This window comes from Grammomys surdaster, unplaced genomic scaffold (genome assembly GCF_004785775.1).
Source record: "Grammomys surdaster isolate TR1022 unplaced genomic scaffold, NIH_TR_1.0 146, whole genome shotgun sequence".
Taxonomy (NCBI): Eukaryota; Metazoa; Chordata; class Mammalia; order Rodentia; family Muridae; genus Grammomys; species Grammomys surdaster.
In genome coordinates this window covers 6727248-6749073 of record NW_021604604.1, presented here as the reverse complement: position 1 = coordinate 6749073, position 21826 = coordinate 6727248, and the positions used below count along the sequence as shown (strand labels likewise).

The 21826-nt window shown below is 36.5% G+C and overlaps 1 protein-coding gene across 1 annotated transcript in view; it reads left to right on the top strand.

Moving 5' to 3' along the window:
* The first annotated feature begins 7899 nt into the window (after positions 1-7899).
* Positions 7900-21826, top strand: part of Malrd1 (MAM and LDL receptor class A domain containing 1) — a 639509-nt gene continuing 625582 nt past the window's right edge. The window contains exon 1 of the mRNA XM_028764924.1: positions 7900-8246. Within this exon, the coding sequence (XP_028620757.1) occupies positions 8048-8246 (199 nt within the window). The 5' untranslated portion in view covers positions 7900-8047. The remainder of the gene's footprint in view (positions 8247-21826) is intronic.

Below are 21826 nucleotides of genomic sequence, written 5' to 3'. Positions count from 1 at the left end.
CTTTTTCAAAATTAAAAAGTTAATATATTAAAAATTATGACACCTGAATTTAGAATCAGGATATAAAATTGAAATCCTTCTGTCTTCTCACCTTATTTCATGCTGTTTTCTGTTTTCTTTCTTTTCTTATTTCTCTTCTTTATTCCTTATTCATTTTTCTTATCTTTCTTCTTTCCACCTTCTCAAACCTTTTTAAAAGACAAAAATGTGAAGTAAACTTTATGCATTAGTATCCTCCATTGACGTTGTGTTGTGAGATGTGAGAGTTTCTGTTATATAAAAATGAAATTTCAAATGCTAAGAGGCCTTGAAAACTAACAAAAGCTTTAGAAAGAAAAAAAGATGACCAAATCCATCATGTGATGGTGCTTAAGAAGTCTTATTTGTAGCATCTTTGCTAGTAAACTCTTAATATAAGGTAAAATTATTGTAATCTTTCATTATTTTCATTCAGGTGACAATCAAATTTAGTTGTTTGTGCAACTAGAGTTTGCCAGAGAAGCAAGGATAAAAAGTCAGAGTCATGCCCTGTTTCATGCGTATGCACAAATGAAATGTGTTATACAGCATAGTAATAGATATAGCATAGCTCCAGGGAAAATTAGCCACAAAGTAAGATTCTTCTTTTTCTTAATTTTACATATTTATTACATTTTGAATTCTTCTGATTCATTCATTCATTCATTCATTCATTCATTCATTCATTTGCATGTCCTAGGGCATTTGTGTGTGTGTGTGTGTGTGTGTGTCCATACATGTCTCATAGCTGCTTATACAGGTCAGAGGTATACAAACTTGTACAACTTGCAGGATCCTGTTCTTCCACAGTATGGATGCTTGGGAGGGAACTCAAGTGGTTAGAGTCAATGGCAGCTACCGTTAACTATGGAACCATCATGCCAGTACCACAGGGCGGCTTTTTTGGGGTTTGAGTTTCTCCTGGTTTTGTGGGTTCTGGAGCTTGAACTCAGGCTGGCAGACTTGTAAAGAAAGCACCTTTCCATACAAAGCCATCTTTCCAGCCTTGGCCTTTACCTTTTCTTTGAGGAGAGAGGGGAATGACGGGATGAGCTGAGAGAGGGGGGACTAGGAAGAGAGGGGAAGCTGATATTGGATTGTAAGGTGAATACATCAATTAATTTTAAAAAGGATTTCAAGGAGAATGTTACAGAAAAAATTTTATTGTGTATATTCTGAGTATTCAATGATATGCAGGGAGAATAAAGGGATATTAGTCATGAAACAAGTTTACATGCCCGTTAGCTCAGATAGCTTATTCACTTTTCATTTGATGTAGGACAGAAGCAGTTAACATTTGCTCACTCAGCAGGGCTCTGTCTTTTTCTGTCTCTCTCTGTCTCTGTCTCTCTCTGTCTCTCTGTCTGTCTCTGTCTCTGCCTATCACACACACACACACACACACACACACACACACACACACACACACTCAACTTTGCCTAACATGATATCCCTTGTATAACTGTAAATGCATTATAAATTTTAGAATATGTGACTGTCCCATGAGGGACATTGTTTTAGCATATCAAAACTTAAATATGATGACTAGTGATATTCTCTTAATTGATTTTATGTTATCTGGTAAATCTAAAACAGAAAACATATATAACTAAACAACTTTATTCTTAACAAAATATGATAGAAACACTGATGTCAATTATAATCCTCATTTCTGCAACTGTTCCTCTTGCCTTGGCTGGTATTTATAACTACCCCACTCTACCACCATTCTATATTTCCCTCCCTCAGAAGAACTTGGGCCTTTCCCTGGAGGAGTAACCCCTACCTTCCTTCCTAAAGGATCTGTATCTTTTGCCATCTTGCCTGAGTAAGGTTGTTACAGTTTCCGATTAACTTTACTCTCAGGATATAGCAGCATTAAGAGAATGCCATGTATTCTGTGTGGAATACCATGATCGTGGATAAGTCATTCTGTGTAAATCCTTGCATGGCAGTTTTGCAGAAGCATTATGTTCATGAAAGGCAAACAAATCCATAACCAGAATAAGTACCTACTCTAATGAAGACAAAATGTCTTTTCCATGGAGAACCTAAAGGTTCTTCCACACTCAGACATAATTTTTCTTAACTTCCATTGTGGAAGAAAATCCAATTTCCCCATGGTAATCTGGATCAATCACCCTCCATCCCCTTTAGCTTGTTGATTTAAGGCCTATAGAAGTCAAGGTGGCCAGGGCGATGTCTGAGCTTTAAGTTCAGTGGAATGTTTGTTGTGGGTCATTAGGGATGATAGCAAGTGGGAGTATTCCTTTTTCTGCCCATTAATTATTGGACCTGTAGATCTTGACTGTGAGAGGAAACTATCATATATTGAATGCTGATTAAAAGCATGTACCACTTTCTAGAGATCCCTTCCCCAGCCTGCCAGGCTGCTGACACCTTTTATTGGCACCATCACTGTCTTCAATGGGCCACTCCATCTTTCTATCAGTTCAGATGCTTCAGGATGGTGAGGGACATGGTAAGTCAAATGGAGTCCATGATCTTTGACCTAGTGTCACACTTCTCTGACTGTTAAGTGATTTCCTCAGTCAGAAGAAATTCTGTGAGGAACACCATGATCGTGGATAAGTCATTCTGTGTAAATCCTTGCATTGCAGTTTTGCAGAAGCATTATATTCACTAAAGGCAAACAAATCCATAACCAGAATAAGTATCTACTCTAATAAAGAAAAAAATGTATTTTCCATGGAGAAATTTGTCTAGTGTAGTCAGTCTGCCACCAGGTTGTTGGCTGGTCACCCTGAGGAATGATGCCGTATCTGGGCTTAATGTTGGTATCTGCTATTCTCAGATTTGGCATTCTTTAACAGCTGTAGCCAGGTCAGCCTTATGAGTGGAAGTCCATTTTGTCAAGCCTAAGTACATTTCCATTTCTGCCATGGTGGCTACTTTTTTTCACGGGCTCACTGGGCAATGACAGGGATGGGTGGGGAAAGAAGCTGATTGTTCATAGAATGGGTCATCCAATCAACTTCATAATTGAAGTCTTCCTCTGCTAAAGTCACCTTTTGTGACTTTAGCAGACCTTTGTGACTTTTTGTTTGTGTGGGACATAACTATCCTGGTTCTCCAACCAGTCTATTGGCTCCAGCCTATGTATTAGTGAACAATTAGACATCTAGCCATTTTATCCTACCAAACAAAATATATTATCATGTGTACTGCCCAAAGTTCTGCCCACTATGATGATTTTTCTTTGTTTGTATCTTTCAGAGTTGTCCTAGAACAATATTGTAATGGTGCTGTTGTCGATTTCTGGGTAGTGCATGAAAAATGTGGGAACCATCATTAAGGTAGGCCCTAGTCTTCTCTTTTTCACTTAATTGATCTTGGGGCATGCTCCTTGAGACTATAAGTACATGATTGGCAGTAGACAGCATTGTAACAGGAGTAGAAAACATACATGTTTGGGTAATTTCTTCATATAACTTGCTTGTGATTTTGGGATCTGCTTAGGCTTGATCACATATATACCACTTTTATTTGATAATGAGTTGCTACTGTTCACATCCTACATTATGGCCTGGTGTGTCAAATAAAACACAACTCATGATTGGAAGCTTCTCTCCTGGTAACAAAATCTGTATTAGTCAGCATTTTCTTGAGGAATAGAACAGATAGAATGAAAATCTATCTATCTATCTATCTATCTATCTATCTATCTATCTATCTATCTATCTATCTATCTAATTGAGTAGATTATGTATTATATAACTTATATTTATTAATCTATCTATCTATCTATCTATCTATCTATCTATCTATCTATCTATCATATATCCCATATTCATATGCAAGAACAGCTTACAGGCTGTGGTCCAACTAGTCCAACAATGGCTGTCCACAAATGGAAGATCCAAAAATCCAATACTTGTTCCATTCACAAGGCTGGATACCTTGTCTGGTCTTCAGTATATGCCAGAATCCCAAAGAAGTAGCCTCTAATAACAACGAATGAAGAGACTCGCCAATATCCTTTATATAAGCTGGCAGCAGAAAGTGTGGCCCAAGTAAAAGATGGATTATCCTACCTCAAAAGTGAGTTTTCCCATTTCAAATGGTTTAATTAAGAAAAAATCTCTCACAGGTATCACTAGCCATGTGTGTTTAGCAAATTCCAGATGTAGCCAAGTTGATAACAAAGCACTGCCATCACATGTCTACCCCTTCTCACCTTGACACACCATCATATCTATTTATATTTGCCTCTCTCTCTCTCTCTAAATACACACACACACACACACACACACACACACTTTATCACAGTAGACAAAATTTGGAAGCAACTTATGTCCATTTGTTCATGAATGGATGAAACAGTTAAACAGACAATTGAAACATGCAATTATTGAGCTCCAATAAAATCCCCAGATCTTGCCATTTGCTACCACTGGATGATCCAAGAGGATAAAGTTAGAAGCGAAATAATTCAAAATAAGAAAGAAAGATTTATGCTATTGCATGACAGTGCATATATGGAATCTAAAAATTTTAAAGTTCTAATGTAGAGAAATTGGAAATAAATCATGGTTGCCAGAAGTGAAGAGTGAAAATGAGATTTTGGCAGATAGATGGAATAAGTTCTACATAGTAGATCAAGAGTTCTAATATATATGCTGTTTAATTCTCTCCATTATAAGCGAATGAAGTTAATGAGCAATGAAGGTTGAGAGATGATATAGGAATCAAACTTATTCCTCTTTTGGCTAACTGACTAAGGTATTCTGTTGAAAATTACTTTTATTAGCTTATATTGCAGGGGCAAAATGGATGACAACAATTACTTCAGAGCAAAAAAGCTTACCTGACTTCTTGTTTCAGACCACTTCCTTGGTGAAGGTGTTGCTAAGCAACTTCCCTCATGCCAGCAGGTACATGTAGATGCTGCTACCCACATTAGAGCAGGCCAGAAAACAATGAGAAAGGGAGAAACCAAGGGACACATATACTCTTCAAATGCATGCCCCTAGTGACTACTTTCTACCAGGTAGATTCAAGCACCTAAGATTTCCTCAGACTCCCAACATAGTGCCATCAGCTGGGGGGAACAAGTGTCCAAGACATGAGCCATTGGGAGCATTTCAAATTTGTCTCTTTATAATCCTCCAAGACAGAAAGTCAGTACAGAATATTGACTTGAAGAGATGAAGGAAACTGGAGTTATGAGACATTTTCAGAAGAAGTCCAGTAAGTTTGCAACAGAGATTAAGAAAGGAGGATATACATTGTACTTGAATAGGCAAACTGCATTTGTGAATCACATTAATTATTTTAATATTTTACTTATTTTAGAAGTAAGTCAGTAAGAATCTGTTTTCACTTTAGAGTTAACACTGTGCTTAAAGAACAGAAAATGAGTTATGCGGAAAATATCAAATTTGGAATGACATAGAAATGAAAATTGATCATCTGCATTTCTCACATAGAAGATACAACCTTTATTGGATAAGATAAAAATGGGTGGGGCTGGAGAGATGGTTCAGTGGTTAAGAGCACTGACTGCTACTCCATAGGTCCTGAGTCCAATTCCCAGCAACCACATGGTGGCTCACAACCATCTGTATTGGGGTCTGATGTACTCTTCTGGTATGTGTGAGAAGACAGCTGCAGTGTAATCATATAAATAAAAATAAATAAATATTTTTAAAAAAGATAAAATGGGTGAGAATGATTCAGGAACAACACATGTTCCTAAGGTGAGTAGCCCAACAAAGTAATTACTCATTGAAATATGAAACACAGAGTTACTTCTGGTTGATTAGGCATGGAACAGGAAAATAGATTTAATTATTGATACAAGTATATACATCAATTAGCATGTGTGTATATGTATTTGTGCACATGTGTATGAACATGTGTGTGTGTTCATGTGTATACAGGAAGGAGAAAAATCAGTCAGGATTGCAGGCATAGCTTTAGAAAACAACAATAAACAAATAATTTCCAATGTCATAGAAGTGAAGAGAAAGTTGAGAAGCATGTAAAAGCTGAACTGAAAATAACACTGCAATGGTTTGAATGAAAATGTCCCTCATAGACTCATAAGGAGTGGCCCTATTAAGAAGTGTGGTTTTTGGATGTAGATATGGCTTTTTGGAGGAAGTATGTCAATGGGTGTGGGCTTTGAGGTTTCAGATGCTCAAGCCAGACCCAGTGTTCTTCTCTCTCTTCCCATTGCCTAATATCTAACTGTAGAACTTACAGCTACTTCTCCAGGACCATGTCCACCTGCATGCCACCATGCTTCACACCATAATAGACTAAAACTCTGAACTGCAAGCCAGCCACAATGAAATGCTTTCCTCTATATGTATTGTGGTGGTCATGGTGTCTCTTCATAGCAACAGAAACCATAAGACAGAGATACTATATAAAACTTTAAGGATAATCAATAGTTAAAAGATAAAACAGAAAAGAGACATAAAGAATATATTATTAGTATTCACTCATCGTAAATAAAATTTAGAGGAGAAATATTTCTGAAGAAAGTGTGTATCATAGAATGTTTAAATGCTGTACATCATGTAAAATGTTCATGATAAGGCACAAACAGGAATCCCTCAAGAGCCTTGAATGTTCAGACATTTAAGGAAGGACACATGCTTTTTTTCTGGAATACAGGGGGACATTTATTTTGCTAACAGCACAAGTGCATTCTGTATCCTTAAACATTGGTCTTCCCACTCAATATTTTTCTAGTTACTTACCATCTTGGGGGTTATTTTTGTATTTTTCAGTTATATTCCAGAAATTTAAGAAAAAATAAAGTAGTTGAAAACAACTCGAAGCTCTAAGGATGGTGATATATACCTTTAATCCCCACATTTAGGACCTAGAGGCAGGAGGGCAAGTTTAAGTCCAAATTTGGTAATATACTGAGTTCAAAGTCATCCTGGTTAAATGATAATTTAAAAATAAAAATTAAATGCCCCAAGACATTGTATGTAAAGAAATATTTAATCACAAATATATTTGTGATCCCTCTGGTATTCTTCATTTAAGAATTTTATTTTTTTTTAAGACAGTGATTTTCCATGTAGCCCTGATTACCCTGGAATTGTCTCTGTAGACCAAACTGGCCTCAGATTCAGAGAAACCCACTTGCCTCTGCTCCATAAGTGCTAGAATTTAGGGTATGTGCTATAACCACATGGTGATTCTTTATTTAATGTCTCTGTGTATCAGCTACTTCAGTACACTGCTATTTCTGAGTACTCATCCCATGTTATATGCTTTATTTGTAAAAGCTAGTTAAGGCGTATAGACAAATGAGTTGGTACATGGTAGACAAAAAAAAACCCAGTAATATTCTTATCAACAGGCTATGTAAATTCAAGTTCCTGACCCCAAATTTAACTGTTTCTTCTCCTATACATCTATCATACTCTTAGAGTTTAGAAGGCTGAGACAGGAAGATTGGGAATACACGGCCAACCTAATCTATGTAGGGAGAATATCTTTTGAAAAAAAAAGAAAAGAAAATGAAACACACACAGATTGGTGGAAGAAATGTGTTTAGTATGCCCAAGGTTCTGAGTTGGTTGCATCCTGGCGGGGTGGGAGGTGCGTTTTATTAGCTAATTCTAACAATCTGATCTGATAGTAATGCCCCAAATGTACATGCAAGGGGTTACATAGGAATGAAGACAGAAAGTCCCTATATTAGTTACAACTTTATTATCGTCCTCCTATTTGCATATTTGTTCTTTGTTTTTGATTTTTTCTTTCAGTAGATAACAAGGTCATATAACTATATACAGGGTTATAAACAGCCATGCTCAGCTAGCTTCAAATGTGGTGCAATTACTCAAGTTAAATATTTTCCAAAGTCCTTCCTCTGAACGATTAAGTTACTGCCTGGAGAGTCATCTGTTTAGAATTGTATCAAGGAAACTGGAGTGCACACTCACAGGAGAAAAATCAGGAAAACAGAGAGAAAAGAACAGCTTCCAATTATGAATGTTCATCTTCTAAGTGCCTGACCTTGCATCCCCAACAACAAGGGATGTTCCTCTCCAAGGTTGCTGTGTTGGCCTTCTCAGTGAATGGAGCTTTTTGTTTCCTTTGGACTGTCTGTCTTTCTCTTTCTTTACTGGGTCAGCAAGGAGTCCAAGCCTTTCAGTGCAGTAATGGAGTCTCTTTGCCTTCTGACCATGTGTGTGACTTTACAGACCATTGTGGGGACAACAGCGACGAGCAGCAATGTAAGTGTCATTTTCTTCCTCAATCCCAGGTCCCTGTATACCTTCATAGAGGAGCTTGGCCTGTAAATGGCTTTATTTCAGAGGCTTCAAGGATAATAGTATATTGTTTAATAAATATGATCCATGTATAAAATTGTTATAACATCAAATCACTAAGACTTTACCTAGATAAAAAAAAGTTTTCGAAGAATTTTTAACTGATTGTAAGCAAACAGTAAATGGAAGTTTAGCTTGACAGTTTGACTAGTGAAGCAACATTTCAATGACAGTCATTAATTTAGTTGCAAAAAAGTACAAATTTAATATGGAAATTAATTTTACTTTGGATGGGAGATTTTCTTTTCACATACGGGAGACTATTGCCAAATGACTTAATATGTGTAGCCCAATGTCAGCTTGTGTGTTTTACTGAGAGTAGTGGAGAGCATGGGGAACATTCAAGTCTAGGCTGAACTGTGTGTTGATTGTGTGAAGTTGAGTCATCATTTTATTATAGAAGATGGTAAGATGAGAGAAATATCTGAACAGGTGGGCACAGGTGACCACAGGTAGGCACATGCTCCATTGCTTATTGGAATAGTATCAATAACAGGAAGTAACTTACCAAAGACAGATGCAAAAAGTGGCATGTATGTATCTGACGTTCCTATTACATTATAAAATCTTGATGGGAAAACTTATGATGCACGTGGCAAATGGTATAGTTCTTTTGCAAATGTCAGTTTTACAAAATCGCTATTTTTTTTTAAAAAAAACCCAAATATAATTTTGTTGTTGGTTTGTAGAACCATCAATTCAGTTATCAGAACCACTAATGTTTATTATTGTGCATTACAATGCACAAATTTATGTTTTATAATTTATTCAGATAAAGAAGTAACCAGTGTGTGTAGAATTTATCACTTTCTTTTGTGAAAATATAGAGCTATATTTCATCTTGTCATCACCTTTCTTTTCCATAGTCAGTCATAATCACATCAGAAAAGTAAAAAAAAATGTTAGTGATCAGTTTTTCTCCTGAAGAAGAAAATGAGTTAATGATTTTCCTCCTGTTTGGGTTTTCTATGCGGTTCATATTTAGGAACTATTAAATACAGAGAACAACCAAGACAACGATCCATTTGTATCTGTCCAATTTTTCCCAGTAAGGTTAAATGTAGATATGCTGCCCCATGCTCAGGTGTGCCTGTGAGGTCATTCTTGTCCTCGGTGGGCAGCAGAGAGGAACCACTGCTGGTTTGACGGGAAATGCAATGTCCTCTCCATGATTAATCTCTGTGAAGCTTCCTCTGGCACTCTCGCTGCAATGTCATGTATGGTCTTGCTTCAGGGAAAGGTTAATGCAGAGAGGGAGAAAGCTGCTGAGTGGAAAAGGTCTCTGCTGTATGAAAAATTTTAATAAGCCAGTCTCTGAGGCAGGCAAAGGCATGAGTCTGTCCAATAAACACATTTCATTTTAAATGTTACATTGAGAAGTCACCTTTTGGCTTTTTCCCTTCTCTGTCATTTTCTGAAAACTTTCTGCTCTGATATTTTTATTTAAAATGTGGACAAGAACCTAGAGATAAAAATGAGAGACACTTTAAAGTGTTAGAGTTAGATTTTTTTTTTTTGTACACAACACTAGGGGGAGATTATTGGGAAGGAATGATGGACAAGCAATTTCACTCACAAAAACTGTGATGTTAGTCTTAGTTTGGCTTAAAGAGGATCTAATTTTATAGTGATGGTACAGTAGCTAGGTTGAAATAAAAATCAGTTTATGCCTCCTTTAACATTCAAATTGCATGACCTTTAAAGAAATAGATCAGCATGTAAGGCTTTGAGACTTTTCTTAATACAATTGGCAGAACTGAAGTTGAATTTAGATGTCAAAAGATGTTATTTATATGTTTTGAAATGTCCTCGTTCTCTTTTTACTTCATAGTCTTCATTTTTTATTATTTTTTTTTCAGAATTTCACAAGTAAGTGTATGGTATTTTTATTATTTCTACTTCTTCTTTTCTTACCTCCAACTCCTGATGTTAACCCCTTTTTTCTGTTATTATTATTACTTTACACACACACACACACACACACTACTGAGTTTAGTTATTTTTTCTCTTATGTACATGTATTTACAGCTGACTACTTAGGGTTGAGAAACCTGTCAAGGAGTCAGTAACTGGAGAAAACTGATTCTCCTCCCTTTGTAGTGACTAAAGTTGTGGTTCATTCACAAGGACTGGGATCTTATGAATTTCCCACTGAGTATGTTGACATGTTCACTGGTGTGGTCTTGCCAGTGTCAGGCTTAGTGGAAGCAATTACATTGTTGAGTCTTCATGGGTACAGTATCCATGTGCATTTTTATAGCAGTGTCAAATATATATATATAATGGTTATATCAATAAATTAGCATATCTAATTACCTCTCTTATTTTTATTATAAAATATTTGATTTTACCCTTTGTTATTTTGAAATACACATTATTGATTATAGTCATCTTCTTATGCAATAGATCTAATAATTACTCCTTTTCTCAGTTTGAAACTTTGTACCCTTTGTGAGTAATAACACCCCAAACTATCCCCATATTCAAGTAACATCATTCTGCTCTCAGAATTCAAAACTTTGGATTCCACATATTCATGACTTCATGTGATTCTTGTTTTTCCATGTCTGGCTTAATTCAATTCACTCAGTGTTCTCCAGAGTCAAGAATATTGTTGCAAATGACATATTTTCCCCCTTTTTAATAGTCTGGGTAGAATTTCATGGTGTACATATTACTTTTTCTTTATCCATTTATGATTAGGTGTTTATCTTGGCTAATGTGTTATAATGGTAAGATGGTGATTTCTGTTTCACACATCAATATAATGGTGATATTTCCAGACAATGTGATAGTTGCATTTTTAGTTTTTGCAGTAATTTTAATAATGGTTGTACTAATTTATGCTCTCATCAGTAATGTACAAAATTTCTCTTTTATTCTTGTTGACCCCAACACTTTTACCTGTTTTCTTCTCTGTAGTAACTGAGGATTGACCATTGGTCGATGATAGGAAAATAATCTTTAAAAAAAATTTTAAATTTAGTCTTATCTCAAATATTATATTCTGACAGTTTCCTCTCCCTCCTCCCTCTCAACCTCCCAATTACTTCTTTCTCTGTTTCCTTTCAGAAAAAGACAGGACTTTCAGGGATACCAACCAAACATGGCACATTAAGGTGCAATAAGACTAGTACCTCCTCTCATATTAAGCCTGGAAGAAGCAATCATATAAGAGTAAAAGGTTCTTAAAAGCAGGCAAAAGTGTCAGAGGCAGCCCCTGCTCCCACGATTAGGAGTCCCTCAAGAAGACTGAGCTACATGAACATAACATATGTGGATGGCCTACGTCAGACCCATTTAGGTACCCTGGTTGACACAGTTCAGTCTCTGTGAGCCACTAGATGCTTAGATGATTCTGTCTGTTTTCTTGTGGTGTTCTTTTGCCCCTTCTTCTTCAGGATTCCCTGAACTTGGCTTAGCATTTGGGTGTGGATGTCTGCATCTGCTTTCATAAGTTGCTGCTCGAAGCGTCTCTGTTCCTTTTTATATACTTTATTTTTAAGAAAGAATCTCCTGTAGTTGTTCAGGCTTTCTTTGAATTTATAATCTGTCAGTCTCAGCCTCCTGCTTACAAGCTAGAATTACAAACCGGTGCTACCAGGCTAGCCACTTTATTGCATCCATAACAACCAATCCCAACAGTTATGAAATAGTAACCCTCTGTAATCTGAGTTTGCATGCATTCATGTATGTGTAAGACATTTTTGAGACATATCTTTTGCAATCCTTTGCTGATTTTTCACATTACTTTTTGGTTTTGCTAATGAGTTTTATGAGTTCTTTATGTATTTTGGTTATTCATTTTCACATGTCGTGTAATCAGCATATTTCTTTCCTCTATGAAGATGATTTCTTCATTTTGTTAATTGCTTCATTTGCTGTGTATAATTTTTTTAATTTGAAACAACCCTGTCTGAACATTATTGCTATTGTTGCTCATGCCATGTCTCCATAAGTCATTTCAAATCATCCTTTTAGTTTATTCCTTCTGTTCATTTCGGTTTATTTTGTTGTTTTTTATTTTTAACTCTTTGAAGTATAGCATTATATTATTTAATTGAAATCAGTTGTGTGTTTGCACACATGTGTACATGTGCATGCATGTTTGCGTGAGAGTTTTTGTGATGTGTATATATGATTGTGGAGATCAAATGTTGATGCCTGGTGTCTTCCTTAATTTTCTACATCCTATTTTTTTCTTATTCACTTTACATTCTACTCACTGACATGGTCTTGGTCATATTCCCTCCCATAATACTTCTCTTCTCCTCCCTCCTCTTCTCTTCTGAGTTGGAGGGGCCCCCTGAATACACTCCCACCCTGACACAACAAATCTATCTACTTACATTCCCTGGTACTGAGGACAGACAATGCAGCCCACCAAGAAGAACATATCCCACATACAGGTAATATCTTTTCGGTTACTACCCCCTCCAGTTGTTCAGGACCCACAGAAAGACTAAGCCACACATCTGCTACATATGTGCAGGGAAATCCAGCCTGTGCTTGTTCTTTGGTTGGTGGTTCAGACTCTGAGAGCCCTATGGATTCAGGTTAGTTGGCATAGTTGTTCTTCCTGTGGAGTTCCTATCTCCTTAGAGGCCAGAATCTTTCCTCCTGTTTTTCCATAAGATTCCCCAAGCTCCATCCATTGTTCGGGTGTGGGTATCTTCTGGTTCTTTGAGAAAATCAACAAGATAGACACACTTAGCCAAACTAACCAAAAGACAGAGAGATAAATATGCAAATAAACAAAATCAGAAATGAAGAGACATAACAACAGATACTGAGGAAATCCGAAGAATCATTAAGTTTACTTCAAAAGCCTGTACTCCATAAAATTGGAAAATTTTAATGAAATGGATGATTTTCTAGACAGTTACCAGTTACCAAAGTTAAATCAAGATCAGGTAAGCTATCTAAACAGCCCTATAACTAGTAAAGAAATAGAAACAGTCATCAAAAGTCTCCCAACCAAAACCAGCTCAGGGCCAAATAGTTTTAGTGCAGAATTCTACCAGACTTTCAAACAAGAGCCATTACCAATATTCCTCAAACTATACCAGAAAATAGAAACAAAAGGAACACTTCCAAACTCATTCTATGATGGTCACCCTGATACTTAAAGCAGAGTCTCAACAAAGAAAGAAAACTTAAGACCAATTTTGCTTATGAACATTGATGAAAAATACTCAATAAATATTTGCAAACCAAATCCAGGAACACAACAAAGCATCATCCATTATGATCAAGTAGGCTTCATCCTAGAGGTTCAGGAATGGCACAATATATAATAATCTATCAATTTAATCCGTAATATAAACAAACTTAAAGAAAACAACCACATGATCATCTTATTAGAAGCTGAAAACGTCTTTAACAAAATCCAATACCCCTTCATCTTAAAAGTATTAGAGAGATCAGGGACACAGGGCACAAACCTAAACATAAACAAAGAAATATACAGCCAGCCAGTAGCCAACATCAAACTAAATGGAGAGAAACTTAGAGCAATTCCATTAAAATCAAGGATAAGACAAGGATGCCTACTCTTCATATCTATTCAATATAGTACTTGAAGTTCTAGCTAGAGCAATAAAACAGCTAAAGCATATCAAGATGATAAAATCAGAAAGGAAGTTCAAGTTATCAATATAAGTGGATGACACACCCTATTTTTGACACTGTAATTCTCACTCAACCTGGAATTCACTAGTTGTTTAGACTGCCCAGTCAACACCAGGGATCCTCCAGTGCCTTCTAATGCTGGGACTATAGTACACATTGCTGTGCCTGGCTTTTTATTTTGGTACTGGGATCTGATACAGATCTCCATACTTGCACAACAAACACTTTATCCATCAAGGGACCTTCTCAGCTGAAACTCTTGGATATTTATAATTCGTCTCAATTTTCAAATATTTGTGAAATTTCCAAATTCTTTCTCATTTTTAGATTCATGTCAGAATGACAAGAGACTGGAACTGGTTTTCATAAATTTAAGCTTAATAATATAACAAAATGGACAATCCATCTGAGAGCTTGTTTTGCATGTACTTGACAGGTTTTATAATTCTGTGTCTTTACATTAATGCCTGAGCATGTAAGGAAAGTGCCAGTTCTGCCGACCTTGGCAGATGGTGATAGATTTTCACAGTTGAGTCTGGCCCAGAATTCTGCTACTGCATAGCTTGACTTTGGACACTGCCTGTACACTGGTGTTGAATGGAATTGACCCAGTAAGATGCCCTGGCTGGATTCTGTCTCATGCAGGAATACCAACTGGGGTTCTGTAATAGCTTTTGGCAGATTAGAATTTTAAGTTATTTTCTCTGGTTGAACAACAATTTTCATTGTAATTTGTAGTTGAACAAAGAAAGTTCTGTGCTGGGCTTCATCATTTGGGTGAGGTAAATTCACAAATGTTTGCTTCAGATTTATTTATTTGTATTCTATTTTTGAAATTACAATATAGTCACATCCTTACTCTCCTCCCTTTCATCCCTCCAAACCATTCTGTATACCCCCTTTAAATTTCTTCCAAATTAATAAGCTTTTAATATTGATGTTACATGTGTATGTGTGTATGTGTGCACATATGTATTCCTTAATATAGATACATTCACATTTAGTTGTAGATGTGCCCCTTAACCTTAGGCCAGTGGCAGTATTAATCAGAACACCAAGATATTTTGCAGTCATGTTACTTACTGGCTATTGGGATGGAAAAGGTGGACAGTCTCAGATACTTGCTCACATGCTGGACTTTTGATATTGGGCTACCTTAAGGAAAGCATAGGATAGGACTGAAAGAGAAACATGTCTAGGGACTCAAGTCTGGCAGACATACAGACTTGTTAACTGTGTATCAATGCAGTGGTGAGACTTTGCAGCCTGGTATCTATGTTGGATAGAAGGGAGGTCAGTGTCTATATTTTTACACTGTTTACTATGATCCCCACAACTGTTTATAATCTTAATAACTAACTGATGCTTGGTGATCTAGCTGAGAAGATGCTCCACTACCTCTCATGTAGCAAGACAAAAAGTATCCCTCTATGCAGGGCCCTAAAAGGCTGGGAAAATGTGCTTCCCAGTCTCTTTCCTTTTGGGTCAGAGGGAATCTTCAGTTTCAGGTGCTAGGCTGTCCCAGGTAACAAGCAACATAGAGTGAAACCATTTCTCTTACTTTTAAATATTAAAGTTTTCTGTTGGGAAATGGAAGAAGATATCTCAACCTCACTACCATATTCTGTCATAATCATATATGTATTCTTTGTGGATAGTTACTTGAGGGATACTGTGAGAAAAGAGGATGCTACCTGTTCTTTCACCTTCCTGATATCATTTCAGCACATTCTTTTGTCTTCTATATTAATTGGCTTATTGCTTTTAATAACAGAGCCATTTAAATACACACAAAGATGTAGTCATAGTTTCTTTAACTAGCAAATGGTCAAAGTTACTTCCTGTACAAAGGCTTCAGTTTGCTAACTTTTATTTAGCAATAAATTGCATAGAATTATTTTATTGTTGTAAATTATATCTAAATCAACCCAAAGGTAATAGAGTAGAGTGTTAATGCGGAGTTGATATACGGCTATTGCAATGGGCACCAGTCATTGAGAAAATGGTTAGTTAACATAAAGTTCCAGAAAACTTTCTTAAATAATATCTTTGTACATCTGTAGGTGATATTAACATTCCTTGTATACACAGTCATCTTTAGTTATACTTTCATGATTCAAAAAAGAAACATGAATTCAGTTAATCAGGCATCTTATTTTCCTTCCTAATATATTTCATGCTAATAACATTTCTATCCATGAAAGTATTTTTGGAGTAGGAGTTTATTTTCATATTTATGATTTGACACGAACTATCATGATATTTTGAGTTTAAAGCTACTTTCTTTTGCATTTCTCCATCACAGAGCAAGGCTTTCAAAACATAATTACTGTGCAAAATTAGAAATGTATATAAAAAGTTGAGATTATTTTAGTGCAATTTTTTTTAATTTTTTTAATTTATTTTTTTAAATTTCTTTTTTTTTGAACATGAAATGCTTTTTTTTAGCATGTTTTACAAGGGGAGGGGGTAAGAGGGACCAGGTGGTGGAAAAGTACAAAATCTTCTTGGCCTGTGCCTTGAAACATGTCATGGTCTATATGGTACACTGCCTTGAATTATGATCTACCTGCTGTTCTTCAGAAGATATGGTACACTGCTTGAGTTATGGTCTCCCTGCTATTCTTAAGAAGACATGGTACTCCGCTTTGAGTCTATCTGCAGTTGCTAAGCAGGATCTTGCAGTTGCCAAGTTTCAGAGGACATTGTGCAGGTGGGGAAAGGTAGGGGGTGAGGGTAAGGGCGAGAGTCCTGGCTTCTGGCATCTCCCCCTTCTCTGTTTAGTTAGAGAAGGCGTCTTATGATCAATCCCAACTATGTGAATTTTGAATTTGGATGTCTAATTATGGGGGGTCTTAGACAAGTTCACAACCCCAAAACACTGATGTGAGCTGCCATCAAGAAGGCAATTGAAGTTCATTACCATCAGCTGAAAATTGAAGAGGATCCAGAAGTGACTCCGCAGGAGACTGACACAGCTGTCAGCTCCCCTGCCTCCCCCTACGGTCGACCCCTAGACTTCCACGCCCTCCAGAAGGGTTCCTGGTATGCCTGGCTTTGCCCTCATTTCTCTCGCTAGAGAGCTTGGCCTCTTGATCACCACAACAAAAATTGGCTTTTTCCTAAACCAAGGCCACCCTTGATATGGCCGCTAACATTGGGGAGCCTTCCTTTATGACAATATTACACCCCAAACTGACAAATGGTTGGTAACTTGAACATTTACAAGAGACTAGGATGGCTGTGAGTTAGCCCAATGACGGGATTATTGTAGGTTCACTTCCCAGGGGCCCACCCAATGCAGCCGAAAAGGAGTGTGTGGTGCTGGGAGTGGGTGCAGCCTACATGGCCTAAGACAGGGCTCTCACTCTCCTTTCACCCACATCGGAGTCCCTTGACGTTGCCCATCGTCGACAGCCTAAAGCCTTCGACCATCGATGTGACTCGTCTCACATCAGTATTTTAGTGCAATTTTAAATCTAAGAGGTTTAACCAAATAACAGTGTTCCTTCAATAGGATAAGAAGCAACTACTTTTGAGACTAATTGATTCTTTGAAATCCTGTAGTAACATGATAGGTGAGATGCCAGGTCTGCAATTTCCTTTGCTATTGCTTCAAATGAAAAGTGTCTCATGAGATAACTGACACATATTTTAAAATCTAACTGACCCTGATGACTTGTTTCAGTCTGTCAGGATGCTACAAAACACATATGGACTGCATGGTTTAAATAATAGACATCTATTTTTCATAGACCTTGAGTCTGGGGAGCCATATAGAGATATTAAGTTCACTGCCCAATGAAGGAGGGCCTTCTTCCTGATTTGCAGATGTTTGTTGAATCTACGTAGACACGCCTCTGTGTAACATTTCTTCTTGTTAGAGCTCTAATTATGTAACAAGGATCCACCTGTTAATTATGTTTCAATTTCTACTTCCACAAGCCAGTACATTTGAGATTCATCACCTCAGTTTGAGGAAGAAGGCTTGCAAGATTGTGGAGCACAACAGCATTACACAATGAACCCATTTAATATTAAGCATTGAATGCTTGTATGAAGAAAAGTTGAAAAATTGTATAGTTTTCAGAGTCTTTTGCCTAGGATGCTTCAGTCACACAATCAGGTACATTTTCATGGAATCAATTTATATGTTAATTATACTCTAGTACAAGATCCAACAGAGTGAATTTTTGGACCATGACAAAGTATCTTTCAAGGTCACCTAGAAAATGAATAATAATAGATAGAAATGTATAAACAAAAAGACTAATGGGAAAGACTTATTTTATTGTCTATGGAAAACTATTTCTTGAATAGGCTCATAACAATGCATTCTGTACATTACTCTAATAATATAGGAGTCAGAAATTAGAAATGTGATTGTAAGAAACAGGAAGAGTGAAAGGTGAGATAGTTGAGAGGGTAAATTACTAGTCACTATGTCCTATGGCCAGAGTTCAAGGAAAAAAACCAGCTTTAGATCTCTATAAACATTTTATGGCAAGCATGTACCAACACATATGCACACAGATAAATAATTAATGTTCACAAAATTTAATGAAATAGAAATCATATCTGTAATATATTTAATGCAGAATTGTGGCATCCTAGATCAACTGAGGAACTGTCATAGTTAATAATTTCAGTTGATATGTGCTCAGTACTTAGAGCTTAGCACCTTCTTCTCATATTGCAAATACTATTTATAATGTATCCAAATAGTAGAATGTGCTACATTTCCCATTTAACAGACTGAAAAAAGGAAGTTCAAATAAATAAAAATAAAATGTCAAAACACACAAAGTTTTGCAGCGACATATCTGGGATCCATGTCAAACTCTGATTCTGTAGCCTCTGATGCTAAATACTTCCCACCACTGACTACAGACTGTAGACAACAAAAGTGTCTGAAGTTATTTTGTGAAATTGATTTATCTATTCCATTCATAAGAAGATTAAGTTGAAACACTAAATCTAAAAATGAGGGTATACTCTTTATTGCTTTAAGTAGTCCATTTTAATATTGTGAGATTATTCTTTATTTATTTATTTTGTGTGTGCACACATACATGCATGCATGTATGCGTGCAAATTTTGTGTATGTAAAGAACAGAGAATAGCTTTTGAGAATTAGTTCACTGTTTACTACATGGGTTTCAGAAATGGAAGTGAGGTCATCAGACATGGGCAACTACAACCTCAACCCACTAAGCCATCCTGTCAGCCCCATCACCTGTTTAGAAGGTCAAGGAGGACTTTTCTTTCATTATTCTGAGTAATACATCCACATGATGTGTTTGCTAGGGTTGGTGCCAAAGAAACAATAGAACAGGGAGTCCTTCTATGTGTAAAGTAAGAAGAATATGAATCACAGTAAATTAGAATATTTAATTCAAACATTAAAGATATCAAATCATCATGAGTTATATTAAAGAAAGAAGTCTGCAGCATATCTGACAAATATTTCTGTTCCAGGTTTATAAATTAAAAACAAAAAGTATTCCATCACAGAATTCCTACAAAGTAAATGTTATAAAAAGGCAGGTCATGAGGAAAGAGAAATGACCACATGCAATGAAGTGATCAATCTCCCAGGAAGCACAAATAAGAATTGAAAGCACAAAGCCATCAATAGCTTTTAAATAAAATAAGTATGCATAATTCATAGGGAATACGTTGTTGGTAAAGTTGTAAGAAAACATTATAAGTCTAGGAATATTTTGAACTTTTACTTCTTTGAATTTTTTTTAATATTAACAAAACTACATACTTTAAAATAGTGATTCCATTTTTAGTAATTTGTCCCAAGAAACAAAAGAGTTTGTATAAACATTATTATCTTCCTTGAATTATCAATTATGATGAATGTAGAAATAGCCTATTATTATATTAGGCTAATTTTTAAATAAACTATGGCATTGATGCTGTAGGCATTTCTGCAGTCATTTGTCAATTATTATGCTATTTAACATGAGAAAAAGCATATGTTATATAATTACAACAATCAATAAATGTACTTAAAATGTGCAATACCACTGCACAGATGTGGAAATGTCTGTACATGTACAATTATATGTACTTCAGATATATTTGATTATTCTTTTTCATATATTTATGCTTCTAAACACATTTTTCTATTCAGAATAAAACAGTATTTCTAGATTACTGAATAAGCAAAATGATTGTTAGCCATTGTGTTTATTCTAGAAGAGAGAACATAGGAAGGTTAGATACATTAACTCAATAACAGAATTCTCTTTCACTCTTGTATGTTGCTTCTTGTTTTCCTCAAAAATATTGAAAGGACGTTTTGGTTTCCTTTTTGTTGAAGATATTATATGGGCATCAGCATATGGAAGCTGAAAATTTAGTAGTAAACAATGTGTTATTGTTTTGTTAGAAAAGCAGTTCATGTGAAGAATTACATTAGTGTAACAGGTATATCCCCTGCCCTTGCTCATTCCTGACAACACTTAGGACCTGGAAGTTATCCTTTACCACACCAGCCTATATGGGTGAAAAGAAGTCTGCCTTTTCTACTTTATTTTGGAGCAGAATGCCAGGATTCATATTCTCTCTCTCTCTCTCTCTCTCTCTCTCTGTGTGTGTGTGTGTGTGTGTGCTTCTGCCAAAGGCTATCATGCCTGTGTGTCCTCTAGCACACACAGGTTCTCCTGTATGTGATATTCCTGTCCCATGCTTGTTAATGATGTATTGCATCTTCCAGCAGTGACCACAGCTCAAGGGTTCTTCTGTGCTGAGGAACCCTTTTTAGTCTTTCTTGTGTCTTTTTTAGTGCAACAATTTATCTATAGAACTTGAGCTCAGCTCCCCTTTGCACTCTGTCAGCAAACTAGAGGTGGCTTGCACATCACACGGCCTAACATTGTTCCTTATGTGGTTCCTAAAGACCAAACCCTTTCTCTTCCCAATCATGAACGTCCAGCTTACCTCTATTGTTGTTTCCATCTCTCAGGGCTTCGCTCCCAACTGCATTCGTTTCCAAATCTAATCATATGACATTAAGTCAACATGTACATCTTCTAGGCCATTCTTTGCTACCTGTAGTTGAAAATAATATTCATGTAACCATATTTGAACAATGGCTGTTTCTTTTTACATTTCTACTATAACAATTCTAACTTTCCTAGAGTCAATGGCCACAGCAGGGCAATAGTAAGAGGTGAAGAAAATGAAAGAATAGCTACTAAGTTTTCAAAGTTTATTGGTAATAACATCTTCCCTGAATTCTCTGAAAGAATCTGGTGAGACTCAGTTGATGGGCTGCAATAATGGAATTCTATCTTCACTATCCTCTAAAGGGTTGTGGAACCTTCAGTATATAAACCCAAGTCTGATCATGTGCATTATAGGATAAAGAACCTTTATGGAGAGAGGACTTAGTAGACCTAAATGATAGATTCCGAGGGCCTGGAAGGTCATTTGATGAGAAAAGACATTATTTTTAAACTTGTTTATTTTTCAGTTATGTGTATAAATGTTTTGCCAGTACGCATGTATATATCTGCACCACATGGATGCTTGGTGCCAGAAGAAACCCAAGGAGGACACCAGAGCCCCATGAACTGGACTTGCAGATGGTATTAATTTAGCACTTGGGTGCTGGCAACTAAACGTGGATGCCCTGCAGGAGCAGCAAGTGCTTTTAACCACAGAGACATTTCTCCACCTCCAAAGGCTCTCTGTCTCTCTGTCTCTCTGTCTCTGTGTCTCTGTCAATCTGTCTTTCTCTCTCTCTCCCTTTCCACCCCCTTTCTTTCTCTGTCTCTGTCATTGTTGTTCTCTCTCTCTCTCTCTCTCTCTCTCTCTCTCTCTCTCTCTCTCTCTCT